We start from the raw sequence: 14,265 nt of genomic DNA, 5'->3' as shown, positions 1-14,265 counted from the left end.
CCTATGACAAATTGAGGTTCCTCTTATAATTATCTACTTCAGGAAGCATTTAGTATTCATCACAACTCTCAGAGACTCTGGGCAAAAAACTAGAAAGTGACTTCTCCTTGGCGGATTTTCAACCCATGAAGTCAATTTTTTGCAAAAGGCAATTCTAAAGGAAAGAAAATGAAAGTTGGGTCCCTAATGAAGCTTCGCACTCCTTATGGACATCTCTGAACCCAAAGGAAGGAATAAGTCAAAAAGAAAGGTTAAAAAGCAATCCTTGGTGGAGAATTGAAAATCATCTTCTCCTTGTCGGGTTTTCAACCCATGAAGACAATTTTCTAAATTTTAAAGAAAATCAAGTATGAAAGCGGATGGAACCAAAAAATTGTACATAAAACATCTTGAGATGATTATAGAAACAATCTAACCATTGTGGGAAAGATCTATTTAGCAAAATCTGATTTGGCAGATATTTCCTTACAGAGTACTCTGTTTATAATTTTCGTAACTTAGTGGAAAATGGGAAAGTAAATGTGAAGGATATAAAATTACCGTTGGTCCAAAAAAAAAATGAAAGGACATCAATTTATCCGTTGAAAATATGCATTTACTGCTACAACAGACCTCACCTTTAATTCATGCGTGTGGTGCAAACCCTAAAGATTAACAGATGGATTGAAACTTCTATATAGAGATATATGAATAGTTACAAAATTTACCGCTCTTACTCAAACTGTTATTCTATTAATTTTCATAACTTCTATATGAAAAGCTAGCATCTATGCATTTACCATTCTTTGCTTTACTAGATTTTGAAATTCATCCATGAATAGAATGGCAACTAGATTCGCAAGTTTTGATGGGCTAAACGGAATCAAGTCTATGTTGCAAAATTTCATGGATACCTCTCTTTGTTTCTATGATATGCAAGACTTTCAGAAGAGAGTAAGACTGGAGCCAATGCATCCCATAATGGAGAACCTCTAAGGATGTAGGCTAATTGAGGCAGTTGGTTTCTCAATGGTGGTTCAAGCTCTGGAATTGATCTACGAATGCATAAATCATTACAACCTGGACACCAGGCAGATTGTATTGCGAGATGATACGGTATTGATTTCCATTGACAGACAAACAGTGGTAAATTGTCTACAAATTCCAAAGTGAGAGGAGTTTTTAGATTTGACAATTAGTGGAGTTGTCTCTTAAGTTTTCTATGAAGAAAATGGTCTGGAGAAAGGAGATTATGCAGTCATGGTTTCAAAAGTCAGAGAGCACCAAAAGTAAGGTTCCTAAGACTCTTTTTGATACTAATCTCAAACCGGAGATTGTAGACATCCTGGTTCTCCTATATAGATTGAAAGGTGAGCTAGAAGCTTTAAATTTCTTTGAGCAATATTTCTTTTTGGTCCAAGTCATCTGCTCAAATACCCAATATATTGAGTGGGCTCATGAGGTAAGTGAGAACCTATCCAATGCTCTCAGTGCTGTGAAATTCTACAACACCTTCTATATGTCCTCATTTCTAATTTACATGTTAGCTTCTCTATAGTTATTGTCAGGCCTCCTGAGGGTAGAAAATTTCCTTGATGATGTGAAGTCCTATGAATTCTACCCATGTTTGCAACTAGAAAATAGTTATGTAGAATATATAAGAGTTAATGATGCATTTACAATGAGAATTTGCAGGGAGCTCCAAGGATGCCCAGAGAGGAGATTCAATCCAAAAGCAATGGCAGCTATCAGTCAACTTGGAAGCTTTTTCATCCAATTCTGGTCATTTTCATATTTGCATATTGTAGCTTTTGATGGGTTTCCCTTGAAGTTGTCGAGGTATCCAAGCGATGTGATTGTGTTGATCGAGATTGTGAGGTAAGCAATCCAAGTGAATGTGCTGAGCGGGAGTCTAGAGAAGAAAGGGTACGAGTTTCCAATGAAGGTGGGAGCTTTCAGCTACGAATCTCATTCTAATGCAAAATTTAAAAGTGTTTGAAATGAAGTATCAATTGGAGATGTACAAGGTTTTGAAACATATGTTTGATACAAATGGATATGCAAGAGATGTTCTCTAGATTGGTAGTGTGATCAAACATGTCACCACTATTGAAGACTACTGGGCTGATTGCAAAGATGAGTTTGAGAGTTGTGACTGTGCTTTCACAAAGCTCATAGTAGATCAAGTAAAAATGTATAAAATCAACCTTGATATTGAAGGAATTGAAGATTATGGGCAGAATATGTATAGTAATACATATTTAACAAAGTTAAGAAATACCCCTATCAGTTCAGAGCCTTATCAAGATGTTGGGGATGATCTAGATGTTATGATGGCCCAAATTGTTAAAAGGATTGGGAAGTGGGTCGAGTGGACTACAACAACAAGAAGCCGAAGTAAAAACACCCCCACTCAAGCTCCTTCAGCATTTGCCCCTGCTTCCTCACAAGCTGACACATCATGTGTGACCATGGCCATAACTCAAGGACTAGCTCAACTGGCAGGTGGAGGTGACCAACCTCCAAATAAAAACATTCCTTTGACAAAGACTTGTCAAGATGGATCCTCTCTAGTGATTGGTGCCCAACCAAAAGCTGAGAAGAAAGTAGAGGAGCCAAAAGATAGTACTTTTACTCTGGTTCCTTCACCTGCTAGTAGTCCAGTCCCATCTACTAGCCCTACACTTCTTCTTCCAAGCAGCCCTCATGTGCAAGTAGTCGACTTAGGTGATGGAGGAAGTAGTGATAGTGAGTCCACTGAGTTAGATGAAGCAACCAAGAAGACTGCAGAGATAGAGAAAGGACAAGAGTCCTCAAAGCTTGTCTCTCAAGCTCAAAAGAATCCTTTCTCTTCGACCACAAAAAAAATCACTCTAGTCAAAAGGAAAAATTTTAGCATAGATTCTCTTGGGACAGCCTCAAAGGTAATAGGCACGGATTCATGGTTAGAAGACACTTTGGATAGAAAGAGAAAGAGGAAAGATGGAGGTGCTCCCGAAAAGGATACCTTATCCCTTGTTGTTTGTTCTAGATCTGCATTGACTAAGGTGAAGAAACAGAAGACCTTGTCTATCCTCGGGCAGGATCCTAAAATAGGGCATTTTAGAATGGAGATAGCCAAACCTAACAAAGAAGGAAGGATTGAGGATATGACTATAGATGATTTCACCGTGCATTTAGTAGATCTTAGGGAAGCCAAACACGATACCAAAGTCAGCTTATGGAAGTCCACAAACAAGTTGATCGAAGGACAACTAGAAATTCTTAGGTTGTCAAAGGTTCGAATGAAAGAAATGATACAAGAATTGAATGGGTGTATTAAACAATTGGTCACTCTGTTGGTGAGCATCTTCGGGATGCCCATCACTAGAAACCCCATTGTTGTAGATGTCTAGGCGCTTATATCTCAACTTCAAGAAGATAATCATTTTGGGAAAATCAACAAAGAAAGATAAGATTGGTAATGCTATTTTAAGATTGGAAATAGAGAAAGATAATATATCATCAAATAGAGCCACCTTGGTTGCAGAAAAGGTCAAGAGTGATAATTGTGTCTCTTTGTTGAAAATGATCATCCACATGAAAGTGAAGGATGTTGTTGAAGCAAAGATTTTACCAAAGGAAATGAGCCCCTAGTTGAGTTTCCAGAGTATGCAGTTCAAATATGAAATGATTATGGTAGCGGAAGGACTTAAAGAAACTGAAGCTAAAGCGAAGAAAGAGCAGGACAAAGACTATGAACTGCTAAAGGGATTACATACTAATTCACAGTCTAGTTGACAAGGGAAGGCAATGATTGGGGTAACTATCATGCAGGAAAACTTCACTAGCTTCATAGATGAGCTGACAGGAATAACTTCTAGTCATTAGGACAAAATTTCTGAGCTTCAGAAGCTTGGTGGATGTGTGCACGTGGCCATGGAATAACTACAAGACCAGTTGAGTGTCGTCAGAGATCTGCCCTGAGAGCATTCTAAGTGGCTTTCAAGGTACACAAATATGTATGTCCATAAGCATGAAGAGCATATTCCAATCATTGTTGCGGCCAAAGCCTATAGGTCAAAAGCAAAAAGGGGGAAGAAGGCGAAGTGATTCATATTCCACCCTTTCCATTTTTGTTTTTTAATCATTGTAATAGACGAACTAGCTCTTTGCCATTTCTCAGTTTTGAGAAGATGAACTGATTAAACTTCCATTGTAACAGTCATCTTAGAATCCTAGATGTATGATAATGAAAGATTAATAAAAGGTCGGCAAATTTTTGGTGTAAAGTACTTGATGTTGCAGAGTCAATTGAATGGTATTTTTGTATCAATCATTTTATGTTCTATTTGTAATAATTGTGGTTTGCTTGTTGTTTCTCTTTATCTTGATTTGAAATGAGGAATAAATAGAGTTTTATTACCCCTATTTTGATACAACGAGCTGAATATGATATGAATTATCATTTTAAGCTCAAAGAGATCCTTTAGATGTTTTCATTCAATATAACCTTTCTCTGTAATTTGGTTCCTAGATAGATCAATCAGTCTTAGTGCATATTAACTATGAATTCATAAGATGTGTGAGTTCATAAATTTAACTAATCCTCGAAACATTACTTCTTGCCTAAGTTGAATTCTTTATAGGATTGGCTTAGTTTACCTCTCTTATTCTTTGGTTAAGAAAATACCCTATTTAGATTTAGGAATAAACAAAATTCATTGCAGATTTCACAATAGGGAGTTGTGCCTAACAATTTAGAGGAAAGTAAATCTTCAAGAAGCCACTTTCCAAGTTGTTCTAATCAAAATTTGTTCACAAATTAGGGCACTTGTGAGTCAGAATTGGAAAGAAAAAATCTATTTACCAACATGCTCATATGTTGACAAGTCTTTGATGAATGTAGATGCCATGAACTAATCTGGTGGATGCCCAAGAGAAGGTGGCAAACAAGGTAACATGTATATGTATGAAGCTAAATCAACCTCCAAAGGTGATGAAGCATCCTAATAGGAAGATAATAGAAGAGAATTAATGTCACCTCTCCTCAATGATGTATGTACACCCATGATGGAAGCTCCTTGGTGACTAAAGAAGTTGCACCATGAAAGTTGAATGATGGTCCTCCCTATAGGAAGAAATGGTGTCATAGGTGTAGTAAAGAATGCTCCCCAACTGATAGGAAGAATCCTCAAAAAATATGATGTCTGAGGAAATCGGTATAAAATCTCCACAGACTGATATGTCTCCTCATAAGTGCAAGAGTCCTCCTCCAACTGCTGTAAAGAAGCCACAATCAAGTTAGTCTCGAAAGAAAGCTCAAGTGGTTGAGGGTCGGATTGTGCCCTCACAACGAGTGAAGAAGTCTACTCAACAAAGAGAAGATTAATGTCATCTATGATTTCCCCCACATATTTTATGTGAGACTCCACGAACAGCCCTGCAATGTCTAGAAGGAAGTCATCCCATGAAGCTGAAGTAGGAAGACATGGTAAATCCTATTGTATTGAATTAGGAGCATCTGTGGTTGGAACTAGATCAATAGAATCAATAGGAGTATCAGGATGTGTGATCTCATCTGGAGTTGGAAGTACCATAACAAGTGACTAAAGATACAATATCTTCAAGAAAGGGAGGAATATTTGGATCTCCATATGCTTCCCAAAGACCTATCCAAATATCATAAGGATAATTTTACTTGTCAATGACTTTAAAGCAAGAATGAGTGACATTGAAATAAATGATGTCTAGAAGTCTTGCAACAGGTGGCTCAGTAATGGAAGAGATCAGTTCGTTGAAACATAAATAAGGAAATGCTTCCTTATGCTCTCTTCTTAGATGATCAATGATTAAGGCACTCCATTTTTTATAGTTTCTCTTTATCAACTTTGGTTTAAGACCACCCTGACAGATGAAACAACACTCCATGATATCAATGAATGTATGCAACCCCCAAAATGCAAAAATAATCAATCAACCCCCCCTAATGCATGATTTGGCACTTTATAGGTAGTGCGATTACAATAGGCCACTTGCTAGTTTAGGCCTTAGTGGACTTCACATTTTGTTGTTTACAACCTCCTTTTGGAGTTCAAATCTGCAACTTTACAATGTATCTCTGAAATACAACAATTTTGAAGCAATACAATGCAAAGAAAGGACCTATTTTTGAAAGTGGTATTTTTGTCCACACGAGCCTATAATTTGATTACAGATCTAAAAAGTAGACAAATAATTAAGCACTTTCAAAAAAATAGAACCTAATTATGTGTCCAAATGAGCTCGTACTAAGCATTTGAAGTTGTAAAAAATGGGATTTGTGACTTGTAGAAAAAATTAGGAACAGAGATCTCAAACATCCTGCACCAATGTGTAGATCACGAAATTCTACCCCAAAACAAAACAAAAAATAGTCAAAAAATGGATTCTGTATGAGGGAGATATCGTTGTTTGAAAATCACCTCTATAATTATTTTTCCTGAATCGCTGCCATCGCGCCTCCAAAAATCAAATGAGTCTAAATTTCACCTCAAATGTCCAATTTTGGTAAAACAGAAGTCGATTTGGGGGTTTATTGACCTTTTGAATATGATGCCAATATTTGATTGTCACTAGCAAGCTCCAATCTTCACCTGCAAAAAATCTCTCCTATTGGCCTGATGGCCAAAAAAATTCAGAAAATGCGTAGAGACTGAAATAATAAAATATGTAGATCTAAAAATTAAATTTAGAGATCTAAAATGATCATACCAATTCTGCAAATCGGGTCTTTGGGTGTTGGTTTACAAAAAAAATTGCCTTAATTTTTACTATTGCCCAACATAGGCAAATTTATAGTGAAAATTCACTGAATCGACGTTTCGGACGCAGTGGTGAGGTCTGTTTTGGCTCTAAATGCTCCCAATATATGTAGATACTCCAGATCTAAATCGAGGTGTTCTTAGAGAGGTGAAGCAAGATCAGTCTCCAATGGCTATGAAATGACGCCTCTATAGCTCTAATACCATGTAAGAATTTGGTATAGCTCTAATACCATGTAAGAATTTGCCTTAGGAAAAAATCACCCAAGACGTATAGCTCTAATACCATGTAAGAATTTGCCTTAGGAAAAAATCACCCAGGACGAAGAAGCACAATAACTAGCACAAAATAGACCAACAGAGTATGATCAGATTAACAATATGATATTCAATTGATTGTATAGTACACTAGAGGTGCCTATATATAAAGGCCTCTATGATGCATCTAGAATGTCTAGGAGTTAGCAATATGATAAGCCTCACAACTAAGGACATGTCCTCCCAGAGTAGATTATCCTCCATTGAGCATAGAAGTTAGTGCGATGATGAGAGGATAAGCGTACAAAGGTGTGTCGTGTAAAATTATGTTGTAGACACAATGTGCTTAATTAAGAGTGTGAACAACTATGTTGTCAACATGACAACTCAGTTTATTATGCATACTCCAGTGTTGTAGACACCATGTGCTAAATTAGAGTTGCTTACTCATGTGTTGTCAACAAGACAACTCATATGAGTATGCAAACTCCTAGGTGTCTAACCTAATAAATAATAAAATAATGCATTTATCCTAAGTAAACTTAAGTGTAAATAATAATTATTTACACTAAAAAAGACTTTTGATTCACTGAGATGGTGACGAGAATACTCTCCTACCAACAATGAGCCCCTACTCTCAAGTTTTATGTGTCTAATGAAAAGAGACAATTAGTATCATGTCGCACTTGAAAATGAATGAAAACACATTAAAAAAATTGACTTGTTTGTTTGCTTTGAGTAGGTAGCCTTGGGACAAAAATTAGTAGCCCTTTTGCAAATTTTATCTGACAATCATTTTTTAGCAATCGAGCAACCCCTATAAAACAACAAGGTTAAGGGAATCAAATAGTTAGCAAATCTCAAATATACCATGCAATACCACTGGTTAAATTGTTAGAAAATAAGAATCCTGAAAATGAAGAACTTCCAAGAACAAAAAATGCCAACTAGGAATTGAAACAGCTAGCTAAACTAGGTTGAGCAATACTTCTAACTGCACAACTATCGTATGACACTTCCTAGTATAACCAGGTGATAGAATCACCTGGTGCGATACTTTGTGTCACTGTATGCGATACTTCACAAAATAGGTGTATAATAGAAACGACAAAAGTTGTGCGATATAATAATTGGTAAAGTATTGCATAGCTATATAATAAAGTATCATACGATATTGAAAAAGTATCGCACAGCTATAGGAAAATTGTATGATACTAGAAAAGTATCGCACGATAAATTTTGCCTGCAGAATAAAACAGTTGAAACAGCAAGCAATAAAATGTTGAAAATACAAGAATAAGAGCTAGACAAGGTTGTCTAGCCCCACAATGGGTGCTAAAAATTTATGCAAAAAAAGGTACACTTCTCTAAGTCCTTCTATCGAAGGGATTCAATAGCTTAGGAACCTTGAATGGTGACTTAGAGCTCCCTATCCATGACGTGCAAAGAGGTGCAAATGAAAGGGGTGTGGCTCTCAAATGAGCTTAGATATGCAACCCCTTGTAAGGTGCACCAAGAAATGAGAGATTCAAAGACAAGAGAAACAACACTATTGTAAGGAAACTCAGGTGCGGAAACAGCTTCCTACACTAATCTCATAAGGAAAGTATGATGCAAATCCTATTAAAATCTTCTACACTTACAGATTTAATATTATGTAAACAACAATATTGCAGCCAACCATGCATACAGAAAATAGACAGAGAAAGGAACACATAACACAAGGATTTGTCGGTGGGGAAAAACCTTTCGGTAAAAGAACCCCACCCCTTTAGAACCTGCACAATGTATTATCTTCAACAAAAGGTTACAATACACTTGCAGTGCAAGCTCAACAGCGACAACAGAAGACTCCAGTAGCTACTCGCAGTACCAACAATACACCCTTTTCGCATCACATCTCTCCGCAACCTTAAAACGCTTATAACATGCGCTTCACTTTAGGGCTACTCCCAAAGGTAAACCGTATTAGGGTTTTTACCATTCTCCGAGAAAATAGGAACCACTATTGGGGTAGAGTGTACAGTACTCAAATACCTTAGTTGCCACATGTCTTCACCTATCATTGAATCTTCCTAACATAGCTCTTACGTGTCATAGGAATCCGTCATAACCGTTTTAGTCATGATCTCCTTACACACAATTCAAGATGTTGACACATCTACATTATTTGCAAGAAATACATTTTACAAAACAAATAATAAGAATAGGAATTATAATAGGTTGAGACACCTTATTCCTAACAACTATTGTCGAAGAACCAACATGCAATGCAATGCAAAATGCAAAACTAAACTAAGAGAATGTCAAATGTAAGCTAAACTAACAAGCATAAAGTGTTACAAATCCTCCTAGTTAAGCTAGAAGAGTTAAATATAAAGAATGAAAGGAAAGCTATGGTAATGCAAGTATGCGACTATGAGATAAAATGATGTCACAAGCTCTTCAAAGCTCCAAAAAGTACCAAAAATCTTGCAACATAACATCAGTATGAAAAACATGAGATTGTTGAGATGAAGAGAGAGCTCTCCATTTTATAAATAGACAGAGGATAGAGATCAAAAGGACAAGAGAGGTCTAATCAAGGGCAGAGGATGAAAATTGCATGATCCATGTGCACAAGTGTTTCAACCAATCGCAATCAAAAGTTGTATTATGTGTCCCTCACGTGAGGCAAAAAGCCTTTTCTCTTATTTCTTAAATGGGGAAAATGTTTTATGTGTGCACACTTTAGGATAAGTGGGAAGTGGGGACTTGTATTTAATCAAAGGGGAGCAAATTCATTTTAATTAAATAAGAACTTAGGATAAAGTGGTCAAACCATTAGTTATAATCAAATAAATCATTAAATGAGGATTTGATCAAAGATAAGTGATTAATAAATTATGCAAAATTGCTAGAAAGGGGGAAAATAATCTAGATGACCATTTTTAGGTGATTATAGTATTCACATGTTAAAATAATGTTTGGGACCTAGTAAAGGTCGTGTACATTGTATTTCTTAGTAAGGGGACATATTCACATGTTAACTTAGGTCTAGGTGTCATTTTAGAAGTTTTAAATTGTATAGATTTTTTTATTTTTTTTAAACTAATGTTTTTTACTTTGATTTATTCTAGTTACATAAGCATTTAATATGTATCATGTATGTTAGTCATACTATATCAAGCATTCCCTTTATAAGCAAGGCATCTCATTCTATATTTCATATCGAACCAATCATATCATGCATACTTGTTACATTGGATATTCTTTCCATTCTCTGAGTGTGGAAGTTAAATGGTCTCAAAGGGATTAAGGGGATGTTGAGGAGTCACCAAACAACACCTACAGATCCTTGGCTTTATTATATGTTTGCTTACTATTTTGCCTCAAGGTACTAAATCATTGAATCAATTGAAAAAGTTCAAACTAAAAGAGAACAATCTTTTACTCAAGTCCCTATACAATGCATATCAACACCTATCTCAAATTTTAAGATCCTACTATCAAGATAAACAAATTCACGTCATAAATATTTTTCAATCATTTCTAGAAATTGAACTCTTTGAGCACAAATATCTATTATATACACAAAGATGAGCTAAAGCAACAAAAAAAAGTTATGGTTAAACCTAACATCAGATAAATGGACAAAGGGAATGACGAGCTAATGAGTAAGAACAACTAAATAGCATGCAAGAAGTCAATAAGATAGATCAGTAAGATGAAGTGCAATTTAGATAGAAGCTCAAAACATGGGGATGAGGATGAACACATAAAGAATGATCCTCTCACTTGTGAGGATTTTTATCTCCTTGACATGTTTGAAGCTTGTAGAAGCATAGGCTCTACAACCTCTTCCTAAATTCTCAAGGGTGCTTCCCAAAAGTGGTTTAATGGAAATGGAGAAGATAGAGGATGAGGATGTGCTCAATGCCAAAGATGGTTACATGGTCCTAAAGGTTGTAGATGTTTTCTAAGCATGATACAAGTTTTTGGGTTAACAAGTCTTCTATTCCCCTCACGATTTCTAGACTCTCCCAAGAGGTTAATAAGCCTCCTACCTACTTAAATTTCTTCCCAAATCAAATTGCCTAAAATCTTCCAATCCCCTAACAACATGTTAAATCAATACAATAAATCTATCATAAAATTATATTTATCAAATGTTGATTTCTTAAAATTGTTTTTAATAATATAACAAATCAATATTTACTAATTTTACAATGATTTAATTATAACCTTTGATTGCTTAATTAATCTTAAAATTATTTATTATTTGTTATCCTTTCCAATACAATATATATGTACAACTGAACATTAAATTAAGGTACAACGAATGAAATAAATATCAAGCTTATGATAGACCTTAACATTAAGGATAACATAGATGGTTTGGTATCTATATAAACTTGAATTAGGGTTTCAGCCAGGTCAAAGATATTTGTTCGCAAATTAAAGTAGATAAGGTGGCCTAAATACAAATAGCTAACTGGATAACTAAAAAGAAATATTTCCCAATCTTCTAGATCTACTACGAATTGAAGATATCCTTTATTTTTGTCCAAATTTTTATTCTTAGAAACGTAATTCTATACAAATTGTCGTTAATTTTCATTGTATGAATTCATTCATACCATTTGCATCATTGTATGAATGTCTAAACTCGTGCCAACTTCCAACTGTCCAAAAGATATCGTATTGGTAGAAATATGAGGATTATTGATGGAAATACGAGGATTATCTGAAGAAAATTCAATCTATAAAAAAACACACCTTTCACCTAAACTGATAATGGAAGAAAGACTCCGTAGAAGAAAGAACATCTGGATGAAGCATGAAGCAAAAAGATAAGTGGATGAAAAAAAAATATTCTAATCTACAAGAATGTGCAAGATAACAATGAAGAAATAAAAAAGGTTTTAGAAAAAAATTCAGGAGTATCATACAGTCAAAAAGGAAACGGACATTAAAAAACATAATATATCAAAGAATTTAACCCTACGAGATATCATGAGGAAAAAGCATACATTGGAACAAATATTAAATGTGGAGCAATTTTTTTTAAAGTTCAAATTAGGACACTAGTTCTCACCATTTAAGACATGAAATAGGTAGATGGAAGATACCTAAGGCAGAATGAGATAAGACAATATTCCTATTTTGCAACATGGGAGTGTTAGAGAAAGCAGCATTTTATCATGGAGTGCCCAGCATACAATGCCATCTGTTCCAACTATGTAGACATTTTACAAACAGACTATTTAGATACTTTATTTGAAGAAGCACTGACAAAACAGTAAACCTAGTGATCAAAATTCATTGTCAAACAGCAGATTTAAGTAAGTTTCAAATTATTTTAAGTTTTGGCACCCTACTCTGAGGTGTGTGCAATTAAGGGTGCCCATAGGCTACTTTGGCCTTCAGAACATTATTAAAATCTTTCATTTATTAATTCAGTCAGTCCATCATTCATAGGGATTTTGATGATTCAGTTTGTTTTTAACTCTCTTAATTTCAAACACAATACTTTAAATATGAAAATATCTGATACTGGAAAAACAAATACCACCGGTAATTTTCTTCAATTAACAATCGTCGGATGATCTAAGCTCTCCAATCGAGATATGCGAAAACCTAAACAAAATATCCCATCTTTTTCCCCAATATTGCAGTGGTAATCCACATAATTAATGACAAACACCAATAGAGCTAATTATGATACATCCGCCTCCAATATGATTTGCATCTGACCTGCGCCGCCAGAAGCCTATTTGGATTGTCCATCAGAACTCTTCATTGACCGGTTTTATAAATCAAACTTTCATTATTCTCTGCCATGCAACTCGTGCTTTAAAGGCGTGATAGTCCTTACGGAAGGCTTAATACAGAACGTGACAAGCAACTCCTATAGCTATTTTCAGACCTTTGTCAAAAATCATACAAGTGAGTACTCTAGTTCACTGGAGCATATAAAAGATTTGCTATTATCCTGTCATGATGAGCTACAAACTGATCCTACTTTTTTATGTTGCATTAAAATCCAATTTAAGGAATGTCATATTAGCTTCAAAATTAGAAGCCATTAAAACCATCTCTACTATCTTCACAGATGAATAACCAACTTAAAGATATCTTCCAGATAAACTACAAATTGTATAAATATAATGCACGGGCCGAAATAAGTCCAAAGACTTTGAAAAATATAAGGACAACTAACAAAATTTCAATGACAAACTTCTTCATCTTGAGCAAGGAATTTGTTATTATACGTCAATTCAATATAGGATTGCTATAACATGTTACAGGTGAAAAGGAAATGAAGAGAACGTCTCTACCACCTCCTCTTCTTTAAATGCAGAGAAAAACTTAAAACTCTATCAGTAGTAATACAAAGTTGGATTTTCAGCCTTCAACAGCTCTCATTAAATGATAACCTTAGTTTGTCTCGCTGAATATCATTTCCTGCAAAAACAACACCATTGAAAGTTTAAGTCTACTGATACGAAATTTGAGACTAGGTTAGACTTCTACATAAAAAGTACTAATTTTGTAAGCTCGTGAACTATGCTGCACAAAAACATTACAAAGCATCTCAAAGCCAATAGTTGAGCTGACACACAAAATAATTATCAAGGTGAAAACAAAAGACACTAAACAAAAAATAATAATAAAAGATTTGAAATTCTAATTAGTTGACGCAATAAATCTATATGGTTAGTTTTTCATATTAAAGAATAACAAATCCATACTGAATCTGAAGGAATCTTAATGGTTATCATTAATAGAGTCCACAAGGCCTTCGTACGTTACATTTAAGCAGACATCATAATGTTGTGGAAAAAATTTAGCAATAATAGGGCTTCCCTGGTATTCATAATTTGATCTACTGAACTGGAATAATATGAATCAAATATATTAGATAGGTGATATCATTAAGGACTAGCTTTGTTTCCCCTCATTTATATCCAATTTCAATCACCACTTCCCAAGCTATTGACTGTGACGGGACAGTGGCTTACAGATTTGACCAGTAGATTCATCTGAAGTCAGCTAATGCCAAAAAAAATAAGAGGTACCAGATTTCTGTCGAGGTTACTATTAGTTTTTCTTTTAATATTATAATTTTCATTGCCCCTTAAACACAATCATAATCAGCCAAGCAACTTTATTTAGTGATACTAATCTATCAAGGTAAATACTAAACTTGTAGCGAGAACACCAATCCAAAACCTAATCCTACTCCTCATGAACTGCCTAAGTA

The 14,265-nt window shown here is 35.0% G+C and overlaps 1 protein-coding gene across 3 annotated transcripts in view; it reads right to left on the bottom strand.

Moving 5' to 3' along the window:
- Positions 1–13,137: 13,137 nt before the first annotated feature.
- Positions 13,138–14,265, bottom strand: part of LOC149563933 (uncharacterized) — a 45,576-nt gene continuing 44,448 nt past the window's right edge. For all 3 annotated transcript variants that reach the window (XM_089827041.1, XM_089827044.1, XM_089827042.1), the window contains exon 6: positions 13,138–13,466. In XM_089827041.1, the coding sequence (XP_089683167.1) occupies positions 13,440–13,466 (27 nt within the window). In that variant the 3' untranslated portion in view covers positions 13,138–13,439. The remainder of the gene's footprint in view (positions 13,467–14,265) is intronic.

The sequence above is a fragment of the Cupressus sempervirens genome, chromosome 4, assembly GCF_028749045.1.
Source record: "Cupressus sempervirens isolate cs-2001-9-10 chromosome 4, ASM2874904v1, whole genome shotgun sequence".
Classification (NCBI taxonomy): Eukaryota; Viridiplantae; Streptophyta; class Pinopsida; order Cupressales; family Cupressaceae; genus Cupressus; species Cupressus sempervirens.
This window is presented reverse-complemented; position numbering and strand designations above follow the sequence as displayed.